The 20,226-nt window shown below is 50.8% G+C and overlaps 1 protein-coding gene across 6 annotated transcripts in view; it reads left to right on the top strand.

Moving 5' to 3' along the window:
* DGKZ (diacylglycerol kinase zeta) overlaps positions 1-20,226 on the top strand; it is a 197,190-nt gene that overhangs the window by 158,114 nt on the left and 18,850 nt on the right. For all 6 annotated transcript variants that reach the window (XM_075326168.1, XM_075326167.1, XM_075326164.1 and 3 more), the window contains 3 exons: positions 2,132-2,201; positions 5,125-5,165; positions 14,001-14,278. In XM_075326168.1, the coding sequence (XP_075182283.1) occupies positions 2,132-2,201; positions 5,125-5,165; positions 14,001-14,278 (389 nt within the window). The remainder of the gene's footprint in view (positions 1-2,131; positions 2,202-5,124; positions 5,166-14,000; positions 14,279-20,226) is intronic.

The following is a 20,226-nucleotide window of genomic DNA, read 5'->3' as shown; positions in this document are numbered from 1 at the left end:
ACGTGGACGCAGGGGAATGGGACCTGCTCCCGTTTGGCTTCAAGAAATCGGTAGCCGCGGGATGAGGACGGACGTCGACATCATGGCGTCTCGGCAACTACAAGGTCTCGATTTTCATGGCGGGAGCTCTGGCGACAGGCGCCTTGGCTCAAGATTGGTCGCAGTTCCAGCTTCCGATTGCTGCCGCACTATTCTCGTCGCCCCAGACTGGCCGAGGAGGTTGTGGTACCGAGATCTGTGGCATCTCACCGTCAGTCGACTGTGAGCATTACGTCAGGGTCACAATGAGACGGGCTCGCCAGCCGCGGTTTGCCAAGATATTCCACAACTCGTGGAAGATATTCTTATCTTGGTGTTTTGCTCAGGGAGTGTATCCCTGGCCATCGGCTTTGCCTACTTTGCCTGCCCTCCTGCACTCTGGTCGGGAAAACGGTTGGTCGCTCGGCTCCCTTTAAGGGCAAGTCTCGGCACTATCCGTGTTGTTTCAGAAGCGTCTAGCACGTCTTCCTAAGGTGCGCACGTGGCTACAGGGAGTGTCATATTGTGCCCCCGTACGAGCGGCCGTTAGATCCATGGGATCTGAACGAGGTACTCGTTGCTCTCCAGAAGCCGCCTTTCGAGCCTCTGATGGGAGTTTCCCCTTTCTCGCCTGTCACAGAAAGTGGCTTTTCTAGGGCGATCACGTTTCTTCGGCGAGTGTATGAGCTGGCAGCTCTGTCATATCAGGCTCCCTTCCTGGTGTTTCACCAGGACTAGGTAGTGTTGCGCTCCATTCAGGAGTTTCTCCCTAAGGTAGTATCCGCGTTTCAGCTTAATCAGGATATATCATTACCTTCATTTTGTCCTCATCCGACTCACCGGTTTGAAACGGGTTTACATTTGTTAGATCTGGTCAGAGGACTCAGAATCTACTTTTCCCGCACGGCGCCTATGCGCCGATCTGATGCACTGTTTGTCCTTGTCGCTGGTACGCGCAAGGGATTGCAGGCTTCTAAAGCCAACATGGCTCGATGGCTCAAAGAACCAATTCTTGAAGCCTACCGTTCTGCTGAGCTTCCGGTTCCATCAGGGCTGAAGGCCCATTCAACCAGAGCCGTGGGTGTGTCCTGGGCATTACGCCACCAGGCTACGGCTCAACAGGTGTGCCAGGCAGCTACCTGGTCGAGTCTGCACATTTTCACCAAACATTATCAGGTGCATACCTATGCTTCGGCGGATGCCGGCCTAGGTAGAAGAGTACTGCAGGCGGCAGTGGCCTCCCCGTAGGGGAGCGCTGTCTTGCAGCCCTATCAAGAGGTATTTATTTACCCACCCAGGGACAGCTTTTGAACGTCCCAATTGTCTGGGTCTCCCAATAGAGCGCTGAAGAAGAAGGGAATTTTGTACTTACCGTAAATTCCTTTTCTTCTAGCTCTTATTGGGAGACCCAGCACCCGCCCTGTTGTCCTTCGGGATTCTTGGTTTGTTGCGGGTACACATGTTATTCATGTTGAACGGTTTGCAGTTCTCCGATGTTATTCGGAGTGAATTTGTTTAAACCAGTTATTGGCTTTCCTCCTTCTTGCTTTGGCACTAAAACTGAGTAAGCCCGTGATCCCACGGGGGGTGTATAGCCAGAAGGGGAGGGGCCTTACACTTTTTAGTGTAATACTTTGTGTGACCTCCGGAGGCAGTAGCTATACACCCAATTGTCTGGGTCTCCCAATAAGAGCTAGAAGAAAAGGAATTTACGGTAAGTACAAAATTCCCTTCTTTTTTCCTCTCTAAATTTGGGGTGCGTCTTATAATTCAGCGAGTCTCATAAACAGAAGAATCCGGTACTCATCCTTGGATCGGTTTTGGCCCACCACTCAGTCCCATTGAGTTCTCAGCTGTTGGATCCCCAGTGTGGGGTTTATATAATTCCCGGACAGCCTCTATACAAAATGCTTCCGCTAATATTGCTGCTGTCTGTTTTGGTGCTGTGTCCGTGTGATTCCCTGTCTGTGGTCATCGTAGCAGTCCGCCTTATCCGTCCATGTCGGCATCTTCTCGGGACAGCCGAGTATCCGGGGCGGCCGTCGTATCCTATATGTGTTGGTTTCTTCCTGAGCTTATATGAAACACTAAAGATTTGTCTTTGATCCTTCAGGAGGATGGGACGAGCCGGCCTCAGACCGTGTCCTCGCAGAAACTGTCCCCAAAATGGTGCTTCTTGGATTGTGAGTGCATCTTGTATCCGTGTAACGCAGATATACAGTAGTGTCACACGCAGACACCTCAATGGAGGAATCTTATAACTTAAAGGCAACTTTTGGGGTCTTTTTTGCCTGTGTTTTTAGCTAAAAAACACTTTTGTAATTGGGTGTTATTAAATGTTACTTTGTTCCTATACCATCAGTTCAGAATTGTAATAAATGATCATTCAGGACCCTTTGATCGCTGTCAGATGCGCTCTCTGGCGGATTTAGTATCCCGTCCTGTGGTGCATAGAGGCGGCGGAAACTGCAAGCAGCAGCATCATGCAAAAAATGGGTTGTTTTTTTTTTTGTTTTTGTTTTTTTTTTAATACATGCATCTCAGGGATAAAAAAAACAAAACTTCCCAAGATGTGCACAGCTTCTAACTTCTATTATGAGGTGTAACGCAATATATTTCAGAGCTGTATTCACGATTCTGCGAGTGTTGGAGCTGATTGTTCCCATCATTCCCTGCCGGCTCGGTGTTTGCATAATGGGGAATGTAGTTTTTATACCTGGCACTGTAATCTGATGTACGTCCAGGTGCCCATACACACGAGGCCGGTCAGACGAGCGCAAAGTCATCTATGTATGGCCGAGCGTAAATGTGTCTTCAATGGGGAGAAAGCCGGCGTCAGATTCTCCTGACCACCGATGACTGGAGGATGGGACGCTTTATTTAAACATGGCCGCTTCTTCTCCCCCCTCATAATCATCTTTGGGGGGAAGGCAGGAGACCCCTCAATACACATCCAATGGTTGTCGGACTCGTCCAACTTTCCTCTAATGTGTGGGGACCTGTCCGCTTCCTCTGCCTCATATACACTACTCACAAAAAGTTTGGGATATTTGGCTTTCAGTTGAAATTTATGGAAAACTTAAGGTCACGCTACAGTGATATTTTATCATGAAAGTCCGACATTTTAAGTAGAAGCAGCAATGGAGATTTCCTAATATCAAACAATGTATTGAAACAACAGCCAACAACAGTGGTGGGTATACCCTTGCACGTCGTCTAGCACACGGACCACGCCAATGTACTCTGTTTGGAATGGTCTGACATGACACTCAGGGGGTCTCTCATCTCCATTAAATGTGCCTGGAGTTGTGAGACATTCATCATCCAGTTCTGAAGGGCATTGTTCACAATGAAACGTTCATCAGTGTGGGATGTGGCCAAAGCATGTCCACTTCTCTGCCTTTCTGTGACTTTTCCAGTCTCTCTGTATCTCTGTACAACCTGCTGGTGACGCTCTAAGCTCAGTGGCCACTTCTCTGCCTTTCTGTGACTTTTCCAGTCTCTTTGTGTCTCTGTACAATCTGCTGGTGACACTCTGTGACGCTCTAAGCTCAGTGGCCACTTCTCTGCCTTTCTGTGACTTTTCCAGTCTCTTTGTGTCTCTGTACAACCTGCTGGTGACGCTCTAAGCTCAGTGGCCACTTCTCTGCCTTTCTATGACTTTTCCAGTCTCTCTATATCTGTATAACCTGCTGGTGACACTCTGTGATGCTCTAAGCTCAGTGGCCACTTCTCTGCCTTTCTGTGACTTTTCCAGTCTCTCCGTGTCTCTGTATAACCTGCTGGTGACACTCTGTGACGCTCTAAGCTCAGTGGCCACTTCTCTGCCTTTCTATGACTTTTCCAGTCTCTCCGTGTCTCTGTATAACCTGCTGGTGACACTCTGTGATGCTCTAAGCTCAGTGGCCACTTCTCTGCCTTTCTGTGACTTTTCCAGTCTCTCTGTGTCTCTGTACAACCTGCTGGTGACACTCTGTGACGCTCTAAGCTCAGTGGCCACTTCTCTGCCTTTCTATGACTTTTCCAGTCTCTCCGTGTCTCTGTATAACCTGCTGGTGACACTCTGTGACGCTCTAAGCTCAGTGGCCACTTCTCTGCCTTTCTATGACTTTTCCAGTCTCTCTATATCTGTATAACCTGCTGGTGACACTCTGTGATGCTCTAAGCTCAGTGGCCACTTCTCTGCCTTTCTATGACTTTTCCAGTCTCTCTATATCTGTATAACCTGCTGGTGACACTCTGTGACACTCTCTAAGCTCAGTGGCCACTTCTCCGTCTTTCTGTGACTTTTCCAGTCTCTCTGTGTCTCTGTACAACCTGCCGGCGACACTCTGTGATGCTCTAAGCTCAGTGGCCACTTCTCTGCCTTTCTATGACTTTTCCAGTCTCTCTATATCTGTATAACCTGCCGGCGACACTCTGTGATGCTCTAAGCTCAGTGGTCACTTCTCCGTCTTACTGTGACTTTTCCAGTCTCTCTGTGTCTCTGTACAACCTGCCGGCGACACTCTGTGACACTGTAGCTCAGTGGCCACTTCTGTCTGAGAACATTCTGCTTGAATCCTCACAATGGCGCAGGGCTGCTGATGAATTTTCCGGTGTCGTCTTGGTCTCATGATGGCAGAATGTGGCCAGCGCGATGAGGAGGACGGCTTAACACCAATTCTAATTGAAACCTGAAATATATTGGGCGAGTCATGATTTTTGCCATTAAGCTCCTTGTTGGAGAACAGCAAGTTCTGCAAAAAGTCCTGAAACTTTGAACATTTGGACCTGAGCATCCAAAAGATTAGAGAAGGTCACATTAAGGTCACCTGGAAAGGTCAAAGGGCATCTTAGGATCATCCTGAAATTTCACCCAAAAGCTAAATACCCCTAACGTTTTGTGAGTGGTGTAGGATCAGCTGCAATAACGTGTTGGGATGTGTCTGATAACGGACGCTGCCTGATTCCACTGGCAACAAACAGAATTGTGAATGCAGCTCTGGAGGCAGCTACAGACGGTCATTTTTCTGTAGATTATCCGTTATTATCTATATTTTCATGTGTTTTGGGCCTCTTTTACCACTTTTAAAGTAACCCTGTGTGTTCCTATTCCTTCCGCAGCCACCACCGCTGATCGCTTCTATAGGATCGACCGTGCACAGGTAACCTGGAGATGTTGTCTGTTCCCTGGGATTTCTCAGAAGCGGAGGGTTGTAGTTCTATAATTATGTGAACATTTGTACAGTGTCCACCCATATCCTGTATACACCGCACCTATATACAGTGTGTCCACCCATATCCTGTATACACCGCACCTATATACAGTGTGTCCACCCATATCCTGTATACACCGCACCTATATACAGTGTGTCCACCCATATCCTGTATACACCGCACCTATATAGTGTGTCCACCCATATCCTGTATACACCGCACCTATATACAGTGTGTCCACCCATATCCTGTATACACCGCACCTATATAGTGTGTCCACCCATATCCTGTATACACCGCACCTATATACAGTGTGTCCACCCATATCCTGTATACACCGCACCTATATACAGTGTGTCCACCCATATCCTGTATACACCGCACCTATATACAGTGTGTCCACCCATATCCTGTATACACCGCACCTATATAGTGTGTCCACCCATATCCTGTATACACCGCACCTATATACAGTGTGTCCACCCATATCCTGTATACACCGCACCTATATCCAGTGTGTCCACCCATATCCTGTATACACCGCACCTATATACAGTGTGTCCACCCATCTCCTGTATACACCGCACCTATATACAGTGCGTCCACCCATATCCTGTATACACAGCACCTATATACAGTGTGTCCACCCATATCCTGTATACACCGCACCTATATACAGTGCGTCCACCCATATCCTGTATACACCGCACCTATATACAGTGTGTCCACCCATATCCTGTATACACCGCACCTATATACAGTGTGTCCACCCATATCCTGTATACACAGCACCTATTTACAGTGTGTCCACCCATCTCCTGTATACACAGCACCTATATACAGTGCGTCCACCCATATCCTGTATACACCGCACCTATATACAGTGTGTCCACCCATATCCTGTATACACCGCACCTGTATACAGTGCGTCCACCCATATCCTGTATACACCGCACCTATATACAGTGTGTCCACCCATATCCTGTATACACCGCACCTATATACAGTGTGTCCACCCATATCCTGTATACACAGCACCTATTTACAGTGTGTCCACCCATATCCTGTATACACCGCACCTATATACAGTGTGTCCACCCATATCCTGTATACACAGCACCTATATACAGTGTGTCCACCCATATCCTGTATACACCGCACCTATATACAGTGCGTCCACCCATATCCTGTATACACCGTACCTATATATACAGTGTGTCCACCCATATCCTGTATACACCGCACCTATATACAGTGTGTCCACCCATATCCTGTATACACCGCACCTATATACAGTGTGTGCACTCTTCTCCTGTATACACCGCACCTATATACAGTGTGTGCACCCATATCCTGTATACACCGCACCTATACACAGTGTGTCCACCCATATCCTGTATACACCGCACCTATATACAGTGTGTCCACCCATATCCTGTATACACAGCACCTATATACAGTGTGTCCACCCATCTCCTGTATACACCGCACCTATATACAGTGTGTCCACCCATCTCCTGTATACACCGCACCTATATACAGTGTGTCCACCCATATCCTGTATACACCGCACCTATATACAGTGTGTCCACCCATCTCCTGTATACACCGCACCTATATACAGTGTGTCCACCCATATCCTGTATGCACAGCACCTATATACAGTGTGCCCACCCATATCCTGTATACACTGCACCTATATACAGTGTGTCCACCCATATCCTGTATACACTGCACCTATATACAGTGTGTCCACCCATATCCTGTATACACAGCACCTATATACAGTGTGCCCACCCATATCCTGTATACACTGCACCTATATACAGTGTGTCCACCCATATCCTGTATACACAGCACCTATATACAGTGTGTCCGCCCATATCCTGTATACACTGCACCTATATACAGTGTGTCCGCCCATATCCTGTATACACCGCACCTATATACAGTGTGTCCACCCACATCCTGTATACACCGCACCTATATACAGTGTGTCCACACATATCTTGTATACACCGCACCTATATACAGTGTGTCCACCCATATCCTGTATACACCGCACCTATATACAGTGTGTCCACCCATATCCTGTATACACCGCACCTATATACAGTGTGTCCACCCATATCCTGTATACACAGCACCTATATACAGTGTGTCCACCCATATCCTGCATACACTGCACCAATATACAGTGTGTCCACCCATATCCTGTATACACCGCACCTATATACAGTGTGTCCACCCATATCCTGTATACACAGCACCTATATACAGTGTGTCCACCCATATCCTGCATACACCGCACCAATATACAGTGTGTCCACCCATATCCTGTATACACCGCACCTATATACAGTGTGTCCACACATATCCTGTATACACCGCACCTATATACAGCGTGTCCACCCATATCCTGTATACACCGCACCTATATACAGCGTGTCCACCCATATCCTGTATACACCGCACCTCTATACAGTGTGTCCACCCATATCCTGTATACACCGCACCTATATACAGCATGTCCACCCATATCCTGCATACACCGCACCAATATACAGTGTGTCCACCCATATCCTGTATACACAGCACCTATATAGTGTGTCCACCCATATCCTGTATACACCGCACCAATATACAGTGTGTCCACCCATATCCTGTATACACCGCACCTATATACAGTGTGTCCACCCATCTCCTGTATACACCGCACCTATATACAGTGTGTCCACTCATATCCTGTATACACAGCACCTATATACAGTGTGTCCACCCATATCCTGTATACACCGCACCTATATACAGTGTGTCCACCCATATCCTGTATACACAGCACCTATATACAGTGTGTCCACCCATATCCTGTATACACAGCACCTATATACAGTGTGTCCACCCATATCCTGTATACACAGCACCTATATACAGTGTGTCCACCCATATCCTGTATACACCGCACCTATATACAGTGCGTCCACCCATATCCTGTATACACCGTACCTATATATACAGTGTGTCCACCCATATCCTGTATACACCGCACCTATATACAGCATGTCCACCCATATCCTGCATACACCGCACCAATATACAGTGTGTCCACCCATATCCTGTATACACAGCACCTATATAGTGTGTCCACCCATATCCTGTATACACCGCACCAATATACAGTGTGTCCACCCATATCCTGTATACACCGCACCTATATACAGTGTGTCCACCCATCTCCTGTATACACCGCACCTATATACAGTGTGTCCACTCATATCCTGTATACACAGCACCTATATACAGTGTGTCCACCCATATCCTGTATACACAGCACCTATATACAGTGTGTCCACCCATATCCTGTATACACAGCACCTATTTACAGTGTGTCCACCCATATCCTGTATACACCGCACCTATATACAGTGTGTCCACCCATATCCTGTATACACAGCACCTATATACAGTGTGTCCACCCATATCCTGTATACACCGCACCTATATACAGTGCGTCCACCCATATCCTGTATACACCGTACCTATATATACAGTGTGTCCACCCATATCCTGTATACACCGCACCTATATACAGCATGTCCACCCATATCCTGCATACACCGCACCAATATACAGTGTGTCCACCCATATCCTGTATACACAGCACCTATATAGTGTGTCCACCCATATCCTGTATACACCGCACCAATATACAGTGTGTCCACCCATATCCTGTATACACCGCACCTATATACAGTGTGTCCACCCATCTCCTGTATACACCGCACCTATATACAGTGTGTCCACTCATATCCTGTATACACAGCACCTATATACAGTGTGTCCACCCATATCCTGTATACACCGCACCTATATACAGTGTGTCCACCCATATCCTGTATACACAGCACCTATATACAGTGTGTCCACCCATATCCTGTATACACCGCACCTATATACAGTGTGTCCACCCATATCCTGTATACACCGCACCTATATACAGTGTGTCACCCATATCCTGTATACACCGCACCTATATACAGTGTGTCCACCCATATCCTGCATGCACCGCACCAATATACAGTGTGTCCACCCATATCCTGTATGCACCGCACCTATATACAGTGTGTCCACCCATATCCTGTATACACAGCACCTATATACAGTGTGTCCACCCATATCCTGTATACATCGCACCTATATACAGTGTGTCCACCCATATCCTGTATACACCGCACCTATATACAGTGTGTCCACCCATATCCTGTATACACCGCACCTATATACAGTGTGTCCACCCATATCCTGTATACACAGCACCTATATACAGTGTGTCCACCCATATCCTGTATACACCGCACCTATATACAGTGTGTCCACCCATATCCTGTATACATCGCACCTCTATACAGTGTGTCCACCCATATCCTGTATACACTGCACCTATATACAGTGTGTCCACCCATATCCTGCATACACTGCACCAATATACAGTGTGTCCACCCATATCCTGTATACACCGCACCTATATACAGTGTGCCCACCCATATCCTGTATACACAGCACCTATATACAGCGTGTCCACCCATATCCTGTATACACCGCACCAATATACAGTGTCCACCCATATCCTGTATACACCGCACCTATATACAGTACGTCCACCCATATCCTGTATACACAGCACCTATATACAGTGTCCACCCATATCCTGTATACACCGCACCTATATACAGTGTGTGCACCCATATCCTGTATACACCGCACCTATATACAGTGTGTGCACCCATATCCTGTATACACCGCACCTATATACAGTGTGTCCACCCATATCCGTATACACCGCCCCTATATACAGTGTGTCCACCCATATCCTGTCCAGCGCCAGTAACTTGAGAGCGGCAGCAGCTATAGGCATAGAAGTGGTGTCTAGGTATAGTAAAGTAGCCATGTGCTACGCAATGAAACCACCTATAGCGCCACCTGGTGGAAAACAACGGAGTTAGCATTTATATCTCGAAAACGGAACGAGATAGAGGAAAAAAGTGAATTACAAAGTTTTGGGCGTCATCAGTTCAATACGAGTCCACACCTTGCACAGAAATGCTGTGATTAGAAGGTGTAAACCTCACAAGGCTGCGGACGTGAAGCGACACCTCATGGAGGCCTCCTACAAGTCATTGGGTATGGGGCTGTGTGGTCTCCGCTCACCTGACCTCACCCCATTGCACTTCTCTCTGTGAGGTCACATCACACAGCAGCGACCCCTCCCCCAACATTGCAGGACCACGACCACGTATCACAGATGTGTGCAAACGTGTCACCTGCCATATTACACAGCGTGCAGCCAGATACAGTATGCTGTGCAGAGGCCAGATGTGCATTGCAGCCAGATACAGTATGCTGTGCAGAGGCCAGATGTGCATTGCAGCAAGATACAGTATGCTGTGCAGAGGCCAGATGTGCATTGCAGCAAGATATAGTATGCTGTGCAGAGGCCAGATGTGCATTTCAGCAAGGTGCAGTATGCTGTGCAGAGGCCAGATGTGCATTGCAGCAAGATGCAGTATGCTGTGCAGAGGCCAGATGTGCATTGCAGCAAGATACAGTATGCTGTGCAGAGGCCAGATGTGCATTGCAGCCAGATACAGTATGCTGTGCAGAGGCCAGATGTGCATTGCAGCCAGATACAGTATGCTGTGCAGAGGCCAGATGTGCATTGCAGCAAGATACAGTATGCTGTGCAGAGGCCAGATGTGCATTGCAGCCAGATACAGTATGCTGTGCAGAGGCCAGATGTGCATTGCAGCAAGATACAGTATGCTGTGCAGAGGCCAGATGTGCATTGCAGCAAGATGCAGTATGCTGTGCAGAGGCCAGATGTGCATTGCAGCAAGATACAGTATGCTGTGCAGAGGCCAGATGTGCATTACAGCAAGATACAGTATGCTGTGCAGAATCCAGATGTGCATTGCAGCCAGATACAGTATGCTGTGCAGAGGCCAGATGTGCATTGCAGCCAGATACAGTATGCTGTGCAGAGGCCAGATGTGCATTGCAGCCAGATACAGTATGCTGTGCAGAGGCCAGATGTGCATTGCAGGCAGATACAGTATGCTGTGCAGAGGCCAGATGTGCATTGCAGCCAGATACAGTATGCTGTGCTGAGGCCAGATGTGCATTGCAGCCAGATACAGTATGCTGTGCAGAGGCCAGATGTGCATTGCAGCCAGATACAGTATGCTGTGCAGAGGCCAGATGTGCATTGCAGCCAGATACAGTATGCTGTGCAGAGGCCAGATGTGCATTGCAGCCAGATACAGTATGCTGTGCAGAGGCCAGATGTGCATTGCAGCCAGATACAGTATGCTGTGCAGAGGCCAGATGTGCATTGCAGCCAGATACAGTATGCTGTGCAGAGGCCAGATGTGCATTGCAGCCAGATACAGTATGCTGTGCAGAGGCCAGATGTGCATTGCAGCCAGATACAGTATGCTGTGCAGAGGCCAGATGTGCATTGCAGCCAGATACAGTATGCTGTGCAGAGGCCAGATGTGCATTGCAGCCAGATACAGTATGCTGTGCAGAGGCCAGATGTGCATTGCAGCCAGATACAGTATGCTGTGCAGAGTCCAGATGTGCATTGCAGCCAGATACAGTATGCTGTGCAGAGGCCAGATGTGCATTGCAGCCAGATGCAGTATGCTGTGCAGAGGCCAGATGTGCATTGCAGCCAGATGCAGTATGCTGTGCAGAGGCCAGATGTGCATTGCAGCAAGATACAGTATGCTGTGCAGAGTGCAGATGTGCATTGCAGCAAGATACAGTATGCTGTGCAGAGTGCAGATGTGCATTGCAGCAAGATACAGTATGCTGTGCAGAGGCCAGATGTGCATTGCAGCAAGATACAGTATGCTGTGCAGAGGCCAGATGTGCATTGCAGCCAGATACAGTATGCTGTGCAGAGGCCAGATGTGCATTGCAGCAAGATACAGTATGCTGTGCAGAGGCCAGATGTGCATTGAAGCAAGATACAGTATGCTGTGCAGAGGCCAGATGTGCGTTGAAGCAAGATACAGTATGCTGTGCAGAGTGCAGATGTGCGTTGCAGCCAGATACAGTATGCTGTGCAGAGGCCAGATGTGCATTGCAGCCAGATACAGTATGCTGTGCAGAGGCCAGATGTGCATTGCAGCCAGATACAGTATGCTGTGCAGAGGCCAGATGTCCATTGCAGCCAGATACAGTATGCTGTGCAGAGGCCAGATGTGCATTGCAGCCAGATACAGTATGCTGTGCAGAGGCCAGATGTGCATTGCAGCCAGATACAGTATGCTGTGCAGAGGCCAGATGTGCATTGCAGCCAGATACAGTATGCTGTGCAGAGGCCAGATGTGCATTGCAGCCAGATGCAGTATGCTGTGCAGAGACCAGATGTGCATTGCAGCAAGATGCAGTATGCTGTGCAGAGGCCAGATGTCCATTGCAGCCAGATGCAGTATGCTGTGCAGAGTGCAGATGTCCATTGCAGCCAGATGCAGTATGCTGTGCAGAGGCCAGATGTGCATTGCAGCAAGATGCAGTATGCTGTGCAGAGGCCAGATGTGCATTGCAGCCAGATGCAGTATGCTGTGCAGAGGCCAGATGTGCATTGCAGCCAGATGCAGTATGCTGTGCAGAGGCCAGATGTGCATTGCAGCCAGATGCAGTATGCTGTGCAGAGGCCAGATGTGCATTGCAGCCAGATGCAGTATGCTGTGCAGAGGCCAGATGTGCATTGCAGCCAGATACAGTATGCTGTGCAGAGGCCAGATGTGCATTGCAGCCAGATACAGTATGCTGTGCAGAGGCCAGATGTGCATTGCAGCCAGATACAGTATGCTGTGCAGAGGCCAGATGTGCATTGCAGCCAGATACAGTATGCTGTGCAGAGGCCAGATGTGCATTGCAGCAAGATACAGTATGCTGTGCAGAGGCCAGATGTGCATTGCAGCCAGATACAGTATGCTGTGCAGAGGCCAGATGTGCATTGCAGCCAGATACAGTATGCTGTGCAGAGGCCAGATGTGCATTGCAGCTGGCGGGGGCCACTAATGAGCGCTATATGCGTGACCAGCATTCAATGTTTGGGGGGGTCATGGGTTTCATATCATAGCATTTCTGTGCAAGGTGTCGATTCGTATTGAATTGATGATGCCCAAAACTTTGTAATTCACTTTTTTCTCTCTCGTTCCGTTTTTGAGGTTAAAATGCTAACTCCGTTGTTTTCCACCAGGTGGCGCTATAGGTGGTTTCATTGTGTAGCGCATGGATACTTTACTATACCTAGACACCACGTCTGTGCCTATAGCTGCCGCCGCTCTCAAGTTAATGGCGGCGGACAGGATTTGGGTTTACATACTGTAGATGACACATGTACCGTACAAATCAGTGACCCGGCCGGCGTGATCTACAGACATATGCTCCGCTGTGATCCACGTGGCACGGATCAGTGGGGCTGCCTTATGCTTCTTTTTTCCAATGCAAAGATACAATGGCTTTTTTTCCTTCCACATTTTTCTTGATGCGGCATTCGCCCCGTTAATAAGAAAAGACAACTTGGCTGCCCACGTCACAAAAGCAGAAGCCACAGTAACACATGCCATGTGCATGACTAAGGATGAAGCCCCCTGAGCAGTCCTCCAGGGGTTAATATTGGGGTTCCGGTCGGGGGCGTTAATGGGTTGTTCGCTTTCAGTTCGTGTCCATATTTTCTTGTTATTCCTACGTCTTTCTTCTCCTTCCAGGAACACTTGAACTATGTGCTGGAAATCTGTCAGGACGAGCTCTACGTCCTGGACCCGGAGCTAATCATTACGCAGTCTGTGGGCACGTCCCCGGCAATGCCCGACTCCAAGGACCACCCGGCAAACCCAAGTAGCCAACATTTCCAGTTTCCACTACAACCACCGTCCTCTCCACTGGACTCCCCTGCCGTGTTTGATCATGAGCGAGGATCTGCTTGCCGGGGCAGAATGTGTAGTGATGGCTTCTTGACCAAATTGGATATGTCATCTGGACATAGGTATGTTGTGGCTCGATTGGTTGGCAATATCCAAAATGTGGCAACTAGTGAGGAGCAGGCACTACCATGCTCGGGTGCTCAGTACTGGTAACTAGAGATGAGCGGGCACTACCATGCTCGGGTGCTCTGTACTGGTAACTAGTGATGAGCGGGCACTACCATGCTCCGGTGCTCAGTACTGGTAGCTAGTGATGAGCGGGCACTACCATGCTCGGGTGCTCAGTACTGGTAACTAGTGATGAGCGGGCACTACCATGCTCGGGTGCTCAGTACTGGTAGCTAGTGATGAGTGGGCACTACCATGCTCGGGTGCTCAGTACTGGTAACTAGTGATGAGCGGGCACTACCATGCTCAGGTGCTCAGTACTGGTAACTAGTGATGAGCGGGCACTACCATGCTCGGGTGCTCAGTACTCGTAACTAGTGATGAGCGGGCACTACCATGCTCGGGTGCTCTGTACTGGTAACTAGTGATGAGCAGGCACTACCACGCTCAGGTGCTCAGTACTCGTAACTAGTGGTGAGCGGGCACTACCATGCTCAGGTGTTCAGTACTGGTAACTAGTGATGAGCGGGCACTACCATGCTCGGGTGCTTAGTACTGCTAACTAGTGATGAGTGGGCACTACCATGCTCAGGTGCTCAGTACTGGTAACTAGTGATGAGCGGGCACTACCATGCTCGGGTGCTCAGTACTGGTAACTAGTGATGAGCGGGCACTACCATGCTCGGGTGCTCAGTACTGGTAACTAGTGATGAGTGGGCACTACCATGCTCGGGTGCTCTGTACTGGTAACTAGTGATGAGCGGGCACTACCATGCTCGGGTGCTCAGTACTGGTAACTAGTGATGAGTGGGCACTACCATGCTCGGGTGCTCAGTACTGGTAACTAGTGATGAGTGGGCACTACCATGCTCGGGTGCTCAGTACTGGTAACTAGTGATGAGCGGGCACTACCATGCTCGGGTGCTCTGTACTAGTAACTAGTGATGAGCGGGCACTACCATGCTCAGGTGCTTAGTACTCGTAACTAGTGATGAGCGGGCACTACCATGCTCGGGTGCTCAGTACTGGTAACTAGTGATGAGCGGGCACTACCATGCTCAGGTGCTCAGTACTGGTAACTAGTGATGAGTGGGCACTACCATGTTCGGGTGCTCAGTACTGGTAACTAGTGATGAGCGGGCACTACCATGCTCGGGTGCTCAGTACTGGTAACTAGTGATGAGCGGGCACTACCATGCTCGGGTGCTCAGTACTGGTAACTAGTGATGAGCGGGCACTACCATGCTCGGGTGCTCAGTACTGGTAACTAGTGATGAGTGGGCACTACCATGCTCGGGTGCTCAGTACTGGTAACTAGTGATGAGCGGGCACTACCATGCTCGGGTGCTCTGTACTGGTAACTAGTGATGAGCGGGCACTACCACGCTCGGGTGCTCAGTACTGGTAACTAGTGATGAGCGGGTACTACCATGCTCGGGTGCTCAGTACTGGTAACTAGTGATGAGCGGGCACTACCATGCTCAGGTGCTCAGTACTGGTAACTAGTGATGAGCGGACACTACCATGCTCGGGTGCTCAGTACTGGTAACTAGTGATGAGCGGGCACTACCATGCTCGGGTGCTCAGTACTGGTAACTAGTGATGAGTGGGCACTACCATGCTCGGGTGCTCAGTACTGGTAACTAGTGATGAGCGGGCACTACCATGCTCGGGTGCTCTGTACTGGTAACTAGTGATGAGCGGGCACTACCACGCTCGGGTGCTCAGTACTGGTAACTAGTGATGAGCGGGTACTACCATGCTCGGGTGCTCAGTACTGGTAACTAGTGATGAGCGGGTACTACCATGCTCGGGTGCTCAGTACTGGTAACTAGTGATGAGCGGGCACTACCATGCTCAGGTGCTCAGTACTGGTAACTAGTGATGAGCGGGCACTACCACGCTCGGGTGCTCAGTACTGGTAACTAGTGATGAGCGGGTACTACCATGCGCGGGTGCTCAGTACTGGTAACTAGTGATGAGCGGGCACTACCATGCTCGGGTGCTCAGTACTGGTAACTAGTGATGAGTGGGCACTACCATGCTCGGGTGCTCAGTACTGGTAACTAGTGATGAGCGGGCACTACCATGCTCAGGTGCTCAGTACTGGTAACTAGTGATGAGTGGGCACTACCATGCTCGGGTGCTCAGTACTGGTAACTAGTGATGAGCGGGCACTATGATGCTCAGGTGCTCAGTACTGGTAACTAGTGATGAGCGGGCACTACCATGCTCGGGTGCTCAGTACTGGTAACTAGTGATGAGCGGGCACTACCATGCTCGGGTGCTCAGTACTGGTAACTAGTGATGAGTGGGCACTACCATGCTCGGGTGCTTTGTACCATGCATGGTAGTGCCTGCTCATCACTAATGGCAACTTAAAATTCTGTTTGTTTTGGCTTTGTCAGTGACCCACCATCTGCCTGATATTCTTTGCTAATATCCAGTGTATAAGACGTACAGGGCACAGATACAAGAGCTTGTCTGCAGGGTCAGACTACGCAGTGGATTTGTAGTCTGTTACCATGGAGATGCACATCCCATTATTGGGTCTGCGGAGGAGCTGTGGACTATTTTAGTGACCAGTCTGCTTTTTTATTTGCCGTGCAACAGTAAAATGGGTTTGAAGCTGCACATTGTATATGGCCACATTGGGGCGGATTTCTGCTCCGAGGCCTGTTTTTTACACTTTGCTGTTAGTGTCATTTGCTGAGGAATTTACTTCTGTACATCCACATGACAAATCTGCAGCAAGTGACCAAGTGAGTAAGAGGCCAGACCTCTCTTCCGCACCCGGCGGTTCTTACTTTTTACCATTCATCATAATGAAACCCACTGCAAATCTGAGCCAAAACCGGCATCAGATTGTTTGCATCACCTGTAACTTTCCCCTAAACCTCTGATTTCTGCCGTGAGTGGCCGCACAAGAGCACGTCCTCCACAAGATCGCGTCCTCCAGAAGAGCACGTCCTCCACAAGATCGCGTCCTCCAGAAGAGCGCGTCCTCCACAAGAGCGCGTCCTCCACAAGAGCACGTCCTCCACAAGAGCGCGTCCTCCACAAGAGCGCGTCCTCCACAAGATCGCGTCCTCCAGAAGAGCGCGTCCTCCACAAGAGCGCGTCCTCCAGAAGAGCGCGTCCTCCAGAAGAGCGCGTCCTCCAAAAGAGCGCGTCCTCCAAAAGAGCGCGTCCTCCAGAAGAGCGCGTCCTCCACAAGAGCGCGTCCTCCACAAGAGCGCGTCCTCCACAAGATCGCGTCCTCCAGAAGTGCGTCCTCCACAAAAAAGCGCATCCTCCAGAAGAGCGCGTCCTCCAGAAGAGCGCGTCCTCCACAAGAGCGCGTCCTCCACAAGAGCGCGTCCTCCACAAGAGCGCGTCCTCCACAAGAGCGCGTCCTCCACAAGAGCGCGTCCTCCAGATGCAGGAGGTCGTGGTGACTCCTATATATACTGCAGATGCAACAATGAGTGCAAACATATATCTCACATGCGCTCGGCCAGGCGTGAGCGTGCAAACAATGGCGGGACGTGCTCATCCTGCTCCTGCTGCTCCGCCGTGCTCATCCTGCTCCTGCCGCTCCGCCGTGCTCATCCTGCTCCTGCCGCTCCGCCGTGCTCATCCTGCTCCGACGTGCTCATCCTGCTCCTGCCGCTCCGCCGTGCTCATCCTGCTCCGACGTGCTCATCCTGCTCCTGCCGCTCCGCCGTGCTCATCCTGCTCCTGCCGCTCCGCCGTGCTCATCCTGCTCCGCCGTGCTCATCCTGCTCCGCCGTGCTCATCCTGCTCCGCCGTGCTCATCCTGCTCCTGCCGCTCCGCCGTGCTCATCCTGCTCCTGCCGCTCCGCCGTGCTCATCCTGCTCCTGCTGCTCCGCCGTGCTCATCCTGCTCCGCCGTGCTCATCCTGCTCCGCCGTGCTCATCCTGCTCCGCCGTGCTCATCCTGCTCCGCCGTGCTCATCCTGCTCCGCCGTGCTCATCCTGCTCCGCCGTGCTCATCCTGCTCCGCCGTGCTCATCCTGCTCCGCCGTGCTCATCCTGCTCCGCCGTGCTCATCCTGCTCCGCCGTGCTCATCCTGCTCCGCCGTGCTCATCCTGCTCCGCCGTGCTCATCCTGCTCCGCCGTGCTCATCCTGCTCCGCCGTGCTCATCCTGCTCCTGCTGCTCCGCCGTGCTCATCCTGCTCCGCCGTGCTCATCCTGCTCCGCCGTGCTCATCCTGCTCCTGCGTGCTCATCCTGCTCCTGCCGCTCCGCTGTGCTCATCCTGCTCCGCCGTGCTCATCCTGCTCCTGCCGCTCCGCCGTGCTCATCCTGCTCCTGCCGCTCCGCCGTGCTCATCCTGCTCCTGCCGCTCCGCCGTGCTCATGCCGCTCCGCCGTGCTCATCCTGCTCCTGCCGCTCCGCCGTGCTCATCCTGCTCCTGCCGCTCCGCCGTGCTCATCCTGCTCCTGCCGCTCCGCCGTGCTCATCCTGCTCCTGCCGCTCCGCCGTGCTCATCCTGCTCCTGCCGCTCCGCCGTGCTCATCCTGCTCCTGCCGCTCCGCCGTGCTCATCCTGCTCCTGCCGCTCCGCCGTGCTCATCCTGCTCCTGCCGCTCCGCCGTGCTCATCCTGCTCCTGCCGCTCCGCCGTGCTCATCCTGCTCCTGCCGCTCTGCCGTGCTCATCCTGCTCCTGCCGCTCCGCCGTGCTCATCCTGCTCCTGCCGCTCCGCCGTGCTCATCCTGCTCCTGCCGCTCTGCTGTGCTCATCCTGCTCCTGACGCTCCGCCGTGCGCATCCTGCTCCTGCCGCTCCGCCGTGCGCATCCTGCTCCTGCCGCTCCGCCGTGCTCATCCTGCTCCTGCCGCTCCGCCGTGCTCATCCTGCTCCTGCCGCTCCGCCGTGCTCATCCTGCTCCTGCCGCTCCGCCGCTGTATGCACCGCTCTGCCCAAATCATAAAACCTAGTAAAAGGCAATAATAAACCCAGCTTTACAGCATTGTGTTCAGTGTAGCAGACGGGGCTTTACATTCTGGAAAAAGGCAGATTTTTATGTGTTTTTGCAGCCGAGGACTGGGAGAATAAGGTCCGCGCATTCTTCATTCCGAAACGAATCTAGTGGAATCGGGTCAGTCAAAAAGAGTTGCAGGACCCCGGTACAATAGTCATGTTGGTATTCCGTGACCGAAAGACCAGGACCCTGCGAACCTCCTGCAAAACCTGCCTGCATCTGCGCCGCCCTCCTAATCACACATTACAGCGGAGCATGGGAGGGCGGCAGAGAGGAGGAGGTGGTAGATGTGACATATTTGGCCTCTAATGTTTGGTGGCTTAACACTGCAGCTTGGCTGACAACTTTCTAGGAGTATTAGTGTGAGATATACAAGTTGTCGCCAGCATTCCAAGAACCTAATGCAAAATAGCTCATTTCTTTTTAGGCTGCTTTCACACCTTTGGTTTTTGCAGTGCGGCTAAATCCGGCTCCAAATCCTATGCAACGAAAAAACCGCATCCTTTGCGTACGTTTTTACATGCGGCCCATCCGGTTTTGGCACGCTACTGAGCATGCGCAGTGCAAAAAAACGCATGCGGCGGCCGGATGCAGTTTTGCCGCATTTGGCATCCATAGGCATGCATTGGTCGGATGCGTTTTTTTTTTTTTTTTGCCGGACAAAAAAACGTGCCAGGCAACGTTCCATCCGACCGCCGCATGGGCTAAATATGCCACATCCGGCAAAAAACGGACTGAACGCAAGGCCATGCGGCACAATCCGGCACTAATGAAAGTCTATGCGGAAAAAACGCAACCGGCGGCAAAAAAAAAACGGTTGCAAAGAGCCGGATTGTGCCGCACAGCAAAAACCGGATGTGTGAAAGCCGCCTAACCATTCTTTCACCTGTCCCATGAAACCGCGGGGACCAGAG

This window comes from Anomaloglossus baeobatrachus, chromosome 10 (assembly GCF_048569485.1).
Source record: "Anomaloglossus baeobatrachus isolate aAnoBae1 chromosome 10, aAnoBae1.hap1, whole genome shotgun sequence".
NCBI lineage: Eukaryota > Metazoa > Chordata > Amphibia > Anura > Aromobatidae > Anomaloglossus > Anomaloglossus baeobatrachus.
This window is presented reverse-complemented; position numbering and strand designations above follow the sequence as displayed.